Here is a 13828-nt window from a genome sequence, read left to right as displayed (position 1 = left end):
TTTCGGACAGGCCCAATATGACAAAAAACAAAACATAGGCTACTAAGTCAACACAACAGAATAGCCCAGGCAGAAGCAGCTTACTAATCCCAACACAAAGCATTAGTTAAGTTCAAAAACAGTTGTAATTAATTATCGATCTACAACGAAAGACAGCACAGTCTACAAGCAGAGTCAAAAGCAAAGAAAAGCACATCTTGACTTACTTAACGAGCAGTGAAAGTTGCAAATCATGAGCAATGTTCTTGGTGCTCTTCAGCCGAAAATATAGGAATAATAGGATTTTAGCCAAAATATAGGCATTTCATAGGAGTGCATTAAAATATAGGAATTTATTGGAATTTATTGGCGAGTCCGAACCCTGCTATAGGGAACCCGGGAAATGATGACCCAAAATGCAATTTTTTCAATTTTGACCTCCCCTAACCCCTTAAAACGATACTAAAAACAAAAACAACTTGAACACACAGAAGGCAAAAGTATTATTGGAACAGGAAAAGTGTGTCGTCTTGTTTTTACGGGGGAAAGCCATGCCAGCCCGCCAACCAGCCAAACAAAATAAATAAGCAGAATATTAAATTCTAGAAAAAACAACAGCTTCTTTGAAAGCAAAATATCAGAAGAGTATTTATTTAAGGATCTAAAATCATTCAAAGAAAAACTCTCTTCACTAATAAGCATAAGCCTGTAAATGCGCAGACAAAAAAAAATAAATAAAAATAAAACTCATATGTAAAGCAGGAACAACAGTCCAGTATCCCTGCGTCGAGAGACCTAACAAACAAACAAAAAAAATCAAGATAAGAAAAAAAAGTAAATGACAGTTCTCAACAGTCAACATGACGATATGAAGACTCTTTTAAATTCGGAGTATTACAGGAGAATTTCTTCAAGGAACTCCAGTGCACCTTCCTTAAAACACTTGTTTTCACTCTTAGGCTAATAATTGAGAACTGCCTGAATTTTCAAACACCTTTGGTCCTCAGTTTTATAGATTATGAGCAAGCGTTCGATTCTATTGATAGAAGAGCTTTAGTAAAGGTTTTATCCTTGTATGGTATACCAGACAAATACATTAAAGTGATTAGTGCAATGTACGAGAATAACACTGCTGCGCTTAAGGTAGGAAATGAGGTTAGCAGCTGGTTTTGTATTAAATCAGGAGTTAAGCAGGGTTGTATTCTATCCCCTTTTAATGGATTATTTTGATGGACTCTGTCTTAAGGAGCACAGGAAAGGCAATGGTAGACCACAGAATCAAATTGGGAGGAGAAAGTCTCCTTGACTTAGATTATGCTGATGATTTAACCATCCTAGATGAAAGTATGAGCAAAATGAATGAAGTTTTAGAGGGTTTGCGAGTTCAGGGTGCTAGAATAGGTCTGAAAATGATGTTAAGAAGACTAAGTCACTAAGGCTAGGAATAAGTGAAAATGAAACGGTGACGTTGGGTAATGAAAAGATTGATCAGGTGGGCAGCTTCACTTACCTTGGTAGTATTATTAGTAAAGATGGTCGGAGCAGTGAAGATGTTAAAAGTAGAATAGACAAGGCTCAGGGTGTTTTTTCCCAGTTAAAAAAAGTTGGGAAGAATAGGAAGATAAGTCTGCAAACCAAGATTCGAATATAAGAAGATGACAGTGGTCAAATATGGCTCTGATGCAGGGACGCTCCGAAAAGCGGATGAAGATTTGCTAGATGTTTTCCAGAGAAATTGCTTAAGCCGGGTTCTGGGTACCCGACTGACTGACCGTATTTCCAACAATAGGCTATACGAAAAATGTGGTTCAATACCGCTCTTTAGGGCTATAATGAAAGAAAAGTTGAGGTGGCTAGGGCACGTTGTGCGGACGAAGGATGACAGATTGCCGAAGATTGTTCTTTTCGGCCAACCGTCAAGGGATAAACGGAAAGCAGGTCGTCCTCGTCTGGAGCGGGAGGACGTCATAAAGAAAGATTTAAAGGAAATGGGAACTTCGTGGGCGGGTGTAAAAATGGAGGCTTTGAATAGATTGGGATGGAGGAGGAGCGTACGAAGCTGTGTTGGCCTCAGTCGGCTAGGTGCTGCGGTGAGTTGTTAGTTGTATTAGTAGTTTAATGACATTCACTTCGTCAGAAAATGTGATTTTTTTTTTTTTTTTTTTTTTTTTTAGTAAATGGTACAGATTTTTCTTTTAAAAGTTCAAGAGAGGGCAGCCCCAAAAAATTTTATAGCATACCTGCTCGGGAAACACTAAAAAACCACTCAAAGAAATCCTTTGAGCAATTTGTGCCGCTTTGGGAGTTCCCTGTGGTGTTACCCGCGTTTATTGACAAGGTTGTTGGTAAAAGAGACGTAAAATCCCATTGTCTTTTCAGAAAAGTTTTACAGTCAAATCACAAATTGTCGGTCATGGCCGGTCACAAATTTTCGACCGGCTTTAATGACGGCTTGTTCGCGGGAAGAATTTGCTAATGGGCCTTTCTTCTTTGTGACGGTAAGCCGATGCTGAAGTTAGCGAAAAGATTTTGAAGGTACCGTACGTGATTTTGACATAAATAAGGTAAAAAGCAAAATGAAACAAGAAATTCTTAAAAATTCAAGTCAGATATTTTCTTAGACTAGTCAATTCATACAACGAAAAGCTTCCATTAATTACAAATTAATTTTCAGTTTAGAATATTTTGTCGCTGACTCTCATCTTCATTTAACACTGGATTATCAACAGCTATTTGAATTCTGAAAATCCACATTTTCACTGACACTCCAAATCAAAATTCCTATTTTGAATTAAAACCCTTGTATGGCGAGCGTTTAGTGGCTTAATGAAAAGCGTTTTAAGCATATTACTGAGTCAGTTAGGTAAATTCACTGTGAAAGTTGTTTCCCGACGCAATCTTGAAGTTTCTGCTCAACTATTCCTTAGAAATTCCTGCAAGAGCACTTCCTGTGGAGGTCACTAGCAGCTCATTGACGTTTTATTGAACTGCACTTTTATGAAGTAAAATAATCCTCATAACCTTAAACTTCAATAGCTGGATATCCTCCACATTTTACTCATTTGATATTATCATATTATAATGTGGTCACTATTAAAATGGCACCAACCTGGAGGAAAAAGTTCCCCAAAAAGCTTAGTAATGTTGTTAGTTTTGATTTCCCAATAGTTTAAGATATATATATATATATATATATATATATATATATATATATATATATATATATATATATATATATATATATATATATATAAATGAGGCATCGAATAGAATCTTTGGAATGGGTTCCAAAATACTTTCCGTTAGTCCTTAAGAATAAGATATGTCATGTACAAATGCCTAATTGCCGCAACTAGCAAAACTATCAAATTTACATATTTCGGAAGGAAAATGGCACGGCCACTTAAAACCGCATATGTGTACAGAATAGAGAGATTAATTATTGTCAACAAAGTCGGCTCAAGCTTCCCCATCAATTGGAAAATAGAGAAGTATAGCTGATGATTATTTTTTATTATATACCCTATGGCTTAATCCAACAAAAAAGAAGGTTATCAAACAAAAGCCGGGAGTCCTGCCTCTCTTAACCCAACTCATCTCACCAGTTTTTTCAGCTACGGTGCAAACGTATGCAGAGACGTTTCAGCTGCAATGCAAATTGGATATAGCTCCAATGCTATTTTACTGCAGTTCCACTAGTTTTCATTATTCTGCGTTAGTGAAGGTACTATAAGGATTAAACAATAATAATGCCCCAGGTGCTGATAATGTGGCAAACGAATTTTTGAAATATGATGGATAAACTACTAAAGATTATAAATGTGATTTTTGAAAAAGGGAAAGCACCTAGCGATTTTAGGTAAGTCTAATCAAAACCTTGTATAAGAAAGGTGATGAGAGTCAGTGTGGTAATCACAGAGACTTTAGCTTAGTTTCTGTAGGAAGCAAACTACTTAGTATGATGATACTTTTTATGATACTCTGAGAAGCTGCGGATAGAGCTTTAAGAGAAGAACAGTGTGGTTTTAAGAAGGGGAGAGGACAAAGTCGAAAAAATTATCACATGTAGATCAATAATAGACAACTGCATGAGTCAGGCCGACTCTTAGTTCTCAGTTTTATAGAAGATGAATCAGTGTTTGATTACTTTGTGACTTAAGGGTGCAAGAATATGTTTGAAAATTAGCGTTAAGAAGACTTAGTCGCTAAGACTGGGAATAAGTAAAGAAGACCGATTAAGTGGAGAGCTTCACATACCTAAGTAGCATTATTAGTAAATATATTAAAAGTAGAATAGCCAAAGTCCAGGATATTTGCTCATAGCTAAAAGAAAGTTTGGAAATATAGGAAATAAGTCTGCGCACCAAGATCATAATATTGGAAGCTACAATGAAGATAGTGGTCAGGTATGGTTATGGTGCTTCAAAAAACCGAGAAGGATTTGCTAGATGTTTTCCAGTGAAATTGCCTGCGGTTTTTTTTTTGGGTATCCGACTGACTGACCGTATCTCATACAGTAAGATGTACGGAAGATGCGGATCAAACCTACTATCTAGGGTTATAATGGGAGACAGGTTGGGATAGCTAGGACAAGTTTTGCGGAGGAAGGATAATATATTTCCCAAGGTTGTCCTTGTTGGGCAACCTTCTAGGTCAGAAAGAAAACCAGGTCACCCCTAAAAGGAGTGGGATGATGTCGTAAGGAAAGACTTAAGGGACATTGGAACTTCTTGGGAGGGGATGAAGAGGGAGGCTCTGAATAGAATGGGATGAAGGGGGAGCGTGCATATTTATGTTGGCCTCAGGCGGCTTTGTGCAGCAGTGAGTTGTTAGTCGTAGCAGTAGTTATATACGAGAGCAATATTGCTGAGGTTGAAGTAGGAAATTAGGTAAGTGCATGGTTCCGTATCAAATCAGGAGTTAAGCAGGGTTGTGTTCTATCCCCATTTATATGAATCGTTTTCATGTGCTTTGTTCTACGGAACACGACAAGGGCTATAGGAGAACATGAGACCAATTGGAAAGGTAAAACTCTCCTAGACTTAGATTACGTTGATGATTTGACTGTCCTAGATGAAAATATTGGAAAAATGAATGATTTTTTGGAGGTTTTGAAAGTTTAGGGCGCAAGAATATGTTTGAAAATTAATGTTGATAAAATAAGTCACTTAGACTAGAAATAAATGAAGGTGAGGGGGTAATTCTGGGTAGTAGAAGATCATTTAAGTGGATAGCTTCACTTACCTGGTTGGTATTATTAGCAAAGATGGTAGATGCTGTGAAACTGTAAAAGTCAAATAGTTAAGCCCAAGGGTATTTTATCGCAGTTGAAAAAAGTTTGGAAGAACAGGAAAATAAGTCTGCGAACTAAAATAAAAATATTTGAAGCTACAGCGATGACAGTGGTCGAGCATGATTGTGAATCGTGGGCGCATCGGAAGATAGAGGAGGATTTGTTACACTTTTTCCAGAGTAATTTTCTATGGATTGTTTAGGGTACCCATTTGACTGACCGCTTTTCAAACAGTAAGCTATTTGAAAACTGTGGTTCTATCTCACTTTCTGGGGATATAATGACATGAGGTTTGAGATGCCTAGGGCACGTTTTGGGGATGGATGATGATAGTTGCCAAGAAGAGTTCTTTTCGGCCATCCATCTAGGGCCAAAAGGAAAAGTAGGTCGTCCCCAAATGGAGTGGGAGGAAGTCGTAAGAAAAGATTCAAAGGAAATTTGAAGTTCTTGGGAGGCCATAAAGAGGAAAGCTTTGAATAGATTTGATGAAGGAAGAGCGTGTGAAGCTGTGTTGATCTCAACCAGCTTGATGCTGCAGGGAGTTGCTAGTAGTTGTAGGAGTAGTATCTTTTTACATTTTATCCTTTATCATTATTTATTCTTTTTTCATTTCTGAAATGAACAAGAGCTCCCCCACTACCTTCATACGTAAGTCACAGGAGCGAGATACAAACTATAGTCTTAATTTGAGATTAAAAGTACAACAGTCGCTGGAACTATGCGTACCCGCAAAGATTTTCGAGAGAGGACTAGCCGGAAAAAGCCTTCCAAGGAAGAGGCTAAAGTCGAGAAAACAGTATTATTTCCGGAAAAGTGTCGTACTATATCCATATGTAATTCCACTTTTTATTTTTTTTTATCTTTCATCAGGGAGGTAACACCCTTCTTTTCCCTCCCCTAAGGGATCCATTAGCCAGGATACATACTAGAACTACCAATATTAACAACCCTCTGGAGTACAAAGTCACCTGAGCTCCACAAAGCGCAATGTCATGCAAATTTCATGGTTCTACTTTCCTCAAATGTCACCACTCTTAGATGTCGAGGGCCTTGTAACACAGAGATTTGTACCTTAGTCCCTGGATTTCCAGTCACTGCTTGTCCACTCAGCTCTTATTAGCTATACAAAGAAATAAAATATCCTGATTCTGAAAAAAAAATTGCAAAATGAACTAAAATGAAAAGCATTTTGGAGCAAAATAGAAAGTACTTGTGTTGAATTTTTGCAATTTTGTTGCCTACAATGTAGGGGTTGCTAACAAAGGAAAATACTCTGCAAAACAGCTAGGCTGATATTGTGTTTTTAGTAATTGGTTGTAGAATGTCCTCATATTAAATATGTTGAAAACTGAATGTTCATATCAAAATATAATTCTGATGTGGTAGCGTTATTAAATTTTGAGGCATAAGTGTAAGCGGTACACAAATACAGCAATTAGCTTTGGAAAGCTAAAAATTTATTGTCACTGAGAAGAGTAGATGTGGGAATACAAAAAATAAAAAAAAAGATAATAAAGAAATTCAGTATTACAAACGTTAAAGCTCTGCTTTGAGACAGATCAAATTACTGGACAACACTGTTTATATAGAAGTGAGAAATAAAAAAAATCTTCCTGTCAGTAAAACGGACGTAAGGGAATATAAGGTAAACAGAAGGATTTTGGAGCAGAAGGAAAAGTAACTATGTTGAGTTTTTGGAAAGTTAGTTTTAGAATCAACTTTCTTATTATAGATGAAAAATTATTTTTGGAAAGTTAAAAAGTTCTCCTCTACTGAGAGGAGTAGAGGTGTGATTAAAAAAATATAATAAAAAATTAAATATATACTAATCAAAAAGAAATAGATTAATTTACCGATGCTTTACTAAATGGAATCTTGAGAAGCTTTTTTATGTTTTCGGCATCAGCAACGACATCCATCTCTCCAATACACTCCATAAAGGCAGATGCAATATTAAAACTATAAAATAAAATACAAATAAACCCATTAATTACAGCACAGATGGAGCCGTCTAACTACCTTTAAAGTTCAGAATTTGTTTTGAGAACTCATTACAGAAATGTTGCATGCGTCAATATAAAAGAAAGGACATGGCACCGAAATTTTGTTCCCTTTCGGAAAAGAGGTGGAAGGTGCAAAACGAAAAAGGAAACGGGCAAGTCATGGTAAAAATAATGAAAATCATTGGGGAAATGCCAGTAACCTTGATATTTAGGAGAGGGTAAAAGCATGGAGAGTGTACATGCTTGATGTGACATGTAGGTAGGATTTTTTGGGGGAGGAGGCTACAATTTCGAGGAGCACAACTTTGATTAGAAACAAAGAAATTAAAACAAAATATATAGTCTTTGATGAGGTAATGTTGTAAAATTTTTGAATAGTAAGTGAAGATGGTACACAAATGAAGTTACTAGTTTTGCTAAATTAAGAAGTTAGTACCATTGAGAAAAGTAAGTAGGATTAAAAAAAAACAACAACACGGTGATGAAACTAAATATCCTAAACATGCACTTCATAAAGGCGGATGCCACGTTAAAAGATAAAACACAAATAGATATGTTAATTAAAGTACAAATGGAGTGGTTTAACAATCTATAAAGTTTAGAATTTGTTTCAGAATTCACTAAAGAATTGTTGTCTGCAACATTAAAAAAAAAACATAAGAAAATAACAAAATAAAAACTGGACATGACACCAACATTTTGTTCATATTAGGAGAAGGGGTGGAACGTGCAAAAAAAAACCGGGCAAATTACGGTAAAAATAATGAAAATCGCGGGGGAAAATATCCGCATCCTTAATATTTAGGACGGAGGTATAAGCATGGAGTGTACATGCTTGATCTGCCATTTCTGTAGGATTTTTAGAGGAAGAGAGGGGGCAATAATTTGGAGAAACACAAATTTGATTAGAAACAGAGAAATAGGCATATTAGATGACAAATAATAGACATCACAAAAAAGCTGTAAGTATCCCAGGCAGGGGCGTAAATTGCTAAGGGGCAGGGGGGGGCCAGTTGACCCCCCCCCCCAGACCTCGTTTTGCCCCCCCCCCATATTTTTTTAGATTATACCCTTATCTATCCTTCATCCAAATAAAAAATACAAATTTTATCGAATACAAAATCTTATATGAAATGAAGCGTAGCCCGGAGCCTCGTGTTTTCTCTAGCATTGTCAAGTAAAGATAGTATTGAATGAATTCATTTGTTGAATAAGAGTGTGCGATGAGTCAGAGAAAAATAATCGATATTTTTATACCTAGTCAACCGGCTAAAAAAGCTAAGTTGGTGGATAGTGTAGCAGCACCAGCAGCTGGCCCAAGTGAGGTGTGTAATTTTGCCATTTATGGTTTGACTAATATAAATTATATATAAATATAAACTTATAGCCTTTGCTTCATTCAATAAATTCCATGCGGACTAAAGTTTAGCCTACAGAAGTAAGATCTTAATATCGCGCTACAACTTTGTATTAATGTATAAATCGCAAATTTTGTGGGAAAAATCATAGAACCAAGCATATAACAAACAATTATAGATATAGGCTAGAGGTGTCATTCAAGGAGGGGGGGGGCAGGCTAGGACTTCAGAGATGACTACAGGGACTAAAGCCTGATTTATCAGACTTAATTTATGGCAAAGAGTTTTGGAAGAGCTTAAGAGAATGAAAGAGCAGTAAATGCTTTCCTAAGGCCCAGCCATTTTTGCTAGGCGGCCGCTCACCATTATTTATACCTCTTGTTATATTCTCACCCTAGAAACTGGGTCTGGCGCAAAAAGGGAATGAAAAAGAGCTAAAATACATTTGAATTGACAGTTTTAGTATCAATAAAAATTGCTGCTTCGTGACAAAATTCTACTTTTTAAAGTTAAATCGGCTGTTATTGCGAGGCATTCGCTTCACGTTAGCGTGCTTCATCCAAAACAAAATTTGCGACTTGCCTTCCTAGATTTTGCTGATAAGCTAGATAAGTACGAGAATTTTGTTCTATTGAGTTGCTAAGTTTCTTATTCGGATTATGTTATCGTTTAATTTACGAAATTCTACTCGTAGTTAAACTGACAAAAAACAATATATATGTTTTAACCCTTTTAAATTTCAGTTGACTAGCTTAGACTATTTTACTGAATTCTAAAAACTGGAGGCGCTTAAACATGCAGAAGATGCTAGAGCGTATTAAATGATCAGTCGAAAGATATTTGTATGCTATCGTCAATTTTGGCGGAAATAAAGCTATTATTATAAATGAGAGAAAAAGCACCCTATTTAATAGACCACCCTGTTATTAATCATGAAATAACAAAAACGAAAACTATTAAGGGCAAAATGCCAATACGTAACACTAAACGGTAGCAGAAAAGCTAATTAGAAGCTAGGAGCAGGGGCGTCACTATCACTTTTTTTGGAGGGGGGGGGGGGGCGAGCACGACGAATTTTTTCCAGCAAAACCAAAACGCTACCGACGGAAAAAAGGTTTAGAGTGGCGAAAGTTTCTGTATAAATGGAAGTAAATGGCTTGAAAACAGTATATTTTGCTGTGGAGCGTTGGAAATTCTAGAAATATTTCACTATGAAAGTCTGTTATTCCTTATGTCTCCTAGACACCTATTTAAGGGAACAACTCTTTCAGAGCTATCGGCCTCTGAATAAAGTTAAAATGTTTAAAAGCGAAAGCACTGGATTCTTTTTTCTAGGGAGGAAGTGTAGCCGATGCATCAGATACGATATTGAGGGGCAATCTTGACATCTCCCACCATAAAAGGGAGGCACCCAACCAGCCAAAGCTAGCTGAATACCCCAAAACAAACGGTCGCCGTTTTTCTGCTAAAGCCTATGAGAAAAAACAATGGGTAGAATACTCTATTAAAGAAGACGCCATTTACTGCTTTTGCTGTCGGCACTTTTACTTAAAAAGAAATCATTGAAATACTTCTGATAATGTACTGTTTGTTGACACAGGAATGAATAAGTGGGAACAGCTATTCGAAAGGATTGGAAAGCACGAGGCTTCAGAAGCTCATAACCAAGCAAATCGTAGCTGGAACAAATATAAAGCAATTGAGTGTGGTACATCTAAGTCCATAGCTATAACTCTCTATTCAAATCGGAAGAAAACCATAGCGGAAAATCGCATGCATATAGTCACACTTGCGAAAGTGGCATGTGCCCTAGCACGCCAAGGGCTCCGTTTTCAACGTCAAGATGAACAGGACAACTCACACAATCGAGGTAATTTTATAAAAATACTAAAAATAATGACAGAGGGAAACCCGGATCTTCAGCAAAAATTAAAACGTTGGTATGAAGCTATTTGAGTCCCAACTACCGAAATAGTCTTATAAGCGCATATTGGCTGACCTCTTGCAAGAACAATTAAGTTACTCTATTAAGAAATGTTGGGCAATCTGCGCAGATGAAACGAAAGATCTGTCGAAGAAAGAGAAGCTTGGTTTAACTATTCGGTTTATTGATAGTAATGCTATCATCCGCGAGGAGACATTCGGAAGTACACATCTTGAACAATTAGATGCAGCATCCCTTGCTAATGCAATCAAGGATCTTGTTGAAAAGCACAGACTGGATTGGAGCACCAGTGCTGCTCAATGCTATGATGGGGCGAGCGTCATGAGTGGCGCATGTAATGGTTTTCAGGCTATTCTTAAAGGATTTGCACCACAAGCTAGGTATATTCATTGTCACGCCCATCGCCTAAATCTTGTGCTTGTGCAGTCAATAGCTTCTTGTCCGGAGGTTAGAAACTTCTTTTCTTGCATTCAGGCATTATATGTCTTTCTCAGCCGAAGTGCACCACGTCACGAACTTTTCCTTCGAACCCAACAAGAACGCGGAGAAAAGAAGATTGAGCTCGAGCGGCTAGCTGACACTCGATGGTGCTATTGGTTTTCCTCAATTCAGAAGATCCGGATACGTTTAGGTGCTATTCTCGAAACACTAAGGGTTATTTCGGATAAAGCCAATTCAACAGAGGACCTTTCTGAAGCTTCTGGGTTGCTGGCAACAATTGATGCCAAATTCTTGCTCATTCTTAAAATAATGAGCAGTATCCTTGGTCCGATAGATATTGCATCCAGACAACTCCAGTCCAAGAGCCTCGTTCTTTCAGGCGTAAATTCTCTACTTCAAGCAGTTCAGCAACAGGTTCTAGAGCTCCGATCTAAAGAGCGTTGGTTTAAGATGGTCGAAGCAACGAAAATCTTATGCAAGCAGCACTCAATCCAAAGAGAAAAGCCTAGACGCCCGGTTGCTATAAGCAGACGCCTTCTCGATTTTTATGTCGAAACGACTGTCGGTGCCATAGCAAGAAATCGAACAGAAGAGGATCGTAATATTTTTCAAACTTATAGGTCGGTCATTTTATACTTCATAGTTAACCGAGTAACTTCAGAGCTGAGACAAAGGCTTGGTGAAAACTCCTCAGTAATCCAAGGCTTAGAAGCGTTTGAGCCAAGTTCCCCGAAGTTCCTGGATGCACGTCTAATACAAGACTTTGTACGTGACTTTCCTACATTATTAGTAAACGAGTTGAAGTTTGAGTCGGAGATAGCCTTGGCAAAATCTTATTTACAAAGGATGAAACCAGAATGCCCATCAAAAGTTCTTGCCTACCTCTACATGAACAAAGACGCCTTTGCAGTCATCTCGGAAGCTTTCGAAATTGCTTTGACGCTCCCCGTTTCAACTGCCTCTAACGAGGGTTTTTTTTCAACGCTTAAGAGGGTTAAGACATATCTCAGAACAACCATGACTGATGAGCGACTTAGCGATTTGTTGTTAGTTTGTTAGAGCGACCCAGCCGGAAAAAGCGAAAAAGATAGATTATAACATTGCCGTCGACAAGTTTGCTTCCCTGAAGCAACGACGTTTCCCATTAGAATAATGGCTCTCTCTGGATACTTCAGTCGTGATGCAAACAAATTTAAGATTCATTTGCTTAATTGTGTTTATGTACTTGAATTTTGTTTATCTAATTGTGTTCAAAACTTTGTTATCCAAAGAATTTTAAGTTGGCTACCGCTTAATTTGGCTTGATTTCCTCCTCCCTTGGATTTTTGCTAATTCAACCCACTTGAGGCTGCCTATTGAGACATGGAATTTGCCCCTCCCCAGGCTTTTTTTTTTCATTTCCGCCACTGCGCTTCGCGCCAGAAAACCCTGTTCTAGGCCTTCACTCAATTCAATTCTTAACAAAACAAAATGACATTTCCTAATTCTAAATTTTCTTTTTTGGCTTAGACCCTTCACAGCACAATATTTGTTTTTAAGTAATTTGCTTCCCTAAAAAGGAGTCTAAGAGGTCCAATATAAGGGATAATACAGTTTTTAATAATATTTCAAAAATATCCGCTACTTCGCGGCAGGAAATGCTCTTTCCAAGCCATCCACTCGCTCTGAATTAGATACTTTCACCAATTCAAACTTTATTTCTTTTTTTTACTTTTTTTTTAACAGAATATAATCAGCATAGTTTTGTACTTTCCTCACAAAGTAAAAGTGAAAATTTGCAAATTTTCTTCCGTGCGGTGGCAAAAATTTTTGACGTTTGCCCCCCCCCCCATAATTTTTCTGAATTTACGCCCCTGATCCCAGGATTTACAGTATGGCAAATAGGCGTGGATATAGGCAATTGCCCAGCCTGATTGATCTGCTTGTTCATTGTTCAAAAAAGTATATAACAATCTTTGTGCTTTCTTAAACCAAAACTAAGTGTTTGTAATTTTTCAGACCCATAGTCGATTCAGGGAGTCAAACAACAATCTTGGCTTGGCTACAATTCAGTTTTGTGCAGTTTAACTTACATTGTTGCCAATGTATCAACCCTCCCCGCCCCAAAAAAAAAGAAAGAAAAGTTTTGAAAATTTCAATCTAAGAATCTGTCAAGCTAAAAATAAAGAAAATAAAACATTTGCCTAGATATAGGAAACAAAAGTAAACTGCATAATTACCTGGAGAATTCATCTGGCGAGCCTGTGTTGAATTTGATCCCATATCGTTTGTTAATACCTGATAGCCAATTGGCAGGCGGTAGATTCAAATTAGTATTACATTGTAACTCTGAAAAAACAACAGGACTACGGTCTCCAGTAGCATGCCTCACTGTTGTTGAGAGATGAGACAGGGATTTTTCTTGATTAATATAATCTTCACCCATTCTACCTCTTTTATAAAACAATTCTGCAAAAAAAATTAAATGGTAAGGAGAAGTGAACTGTGAACTCATAAAGGATTGAACAAGAAGAGAATTTCCATGAAGCAAATGTGACCACAGCAAAAACTCCTTGGCGATGTTATTAAATATGTTCTGAAACCATAATGGCTATATTACGATAAACTAATAAGAGAAGGAAAAACATTAAGAATAATACATACATAAAACATAAAAGTTATATTTTTTAAACGTGTTTTATAAATGGACTAAAAATGGAAAATACTTTTTCTCAAGAATCTATGAATACACGAGAAGCTTGAAGCTATAAATGACTTACGATAAAAAAAAGAGAATGAAAACTTTAAGAATAATACATACATAAAACAT

The 13828-nt window shown here is 37.1% G+C and overlaps 1 protein-coding gene across 3 annotated transcripts in view; it reads right to left on the bottom strand.

Annotated features, from left to right (window-relative positions):
• Window positions 1-13828, bottom strand: part of LOC148949052 (erythroid differentiation-related factor 1) — a 101445-nt gene that overhangs the window by 68265 nt on the left and 19352 nt on the right. For all 3 annotated transcript variants that reach the window (XM_089093121.1, XM_089093120.1, XM_089093122.1), the window contains exons 2-3: window positions 13239-13467; window positions 7126-7231 (exon numbers count right to left, since the gene is read on the bottom strand). In XM_089093121.1, the coding sequence (XP_088949247.1) occupies window positions 7126-7231; window positions 13239-13444 (312 nt within the window). In that variant the 5' untranslated portion in view covers window positions 13445-13467. The remainder of the gene's footprint in view (window positions 1-7125; window positions 7232-13238; window positions 13468-13828) is intronic.

This window comes from Artemia sp. Qi Xiang Cuo, chromosome 8 (assembly GCF_049724085.1).
Source record: "Artemia sp. Qi Xiang Cuo chromosome 8, ASM4972408v1, whole genome shotgun sequence".
Taxonomy (NCBI): Eukaryota; Metazoa; Arthropoda; class Branchiopoda; order Anostraca; family Artemiidae; genus Artemia; species Artemia sp. Qi Xiang Cuo.
Note: the sequence above shows the minus strand (reverse complement) of the source record. Positions and strands in the feature narration are given on the sequence as shown.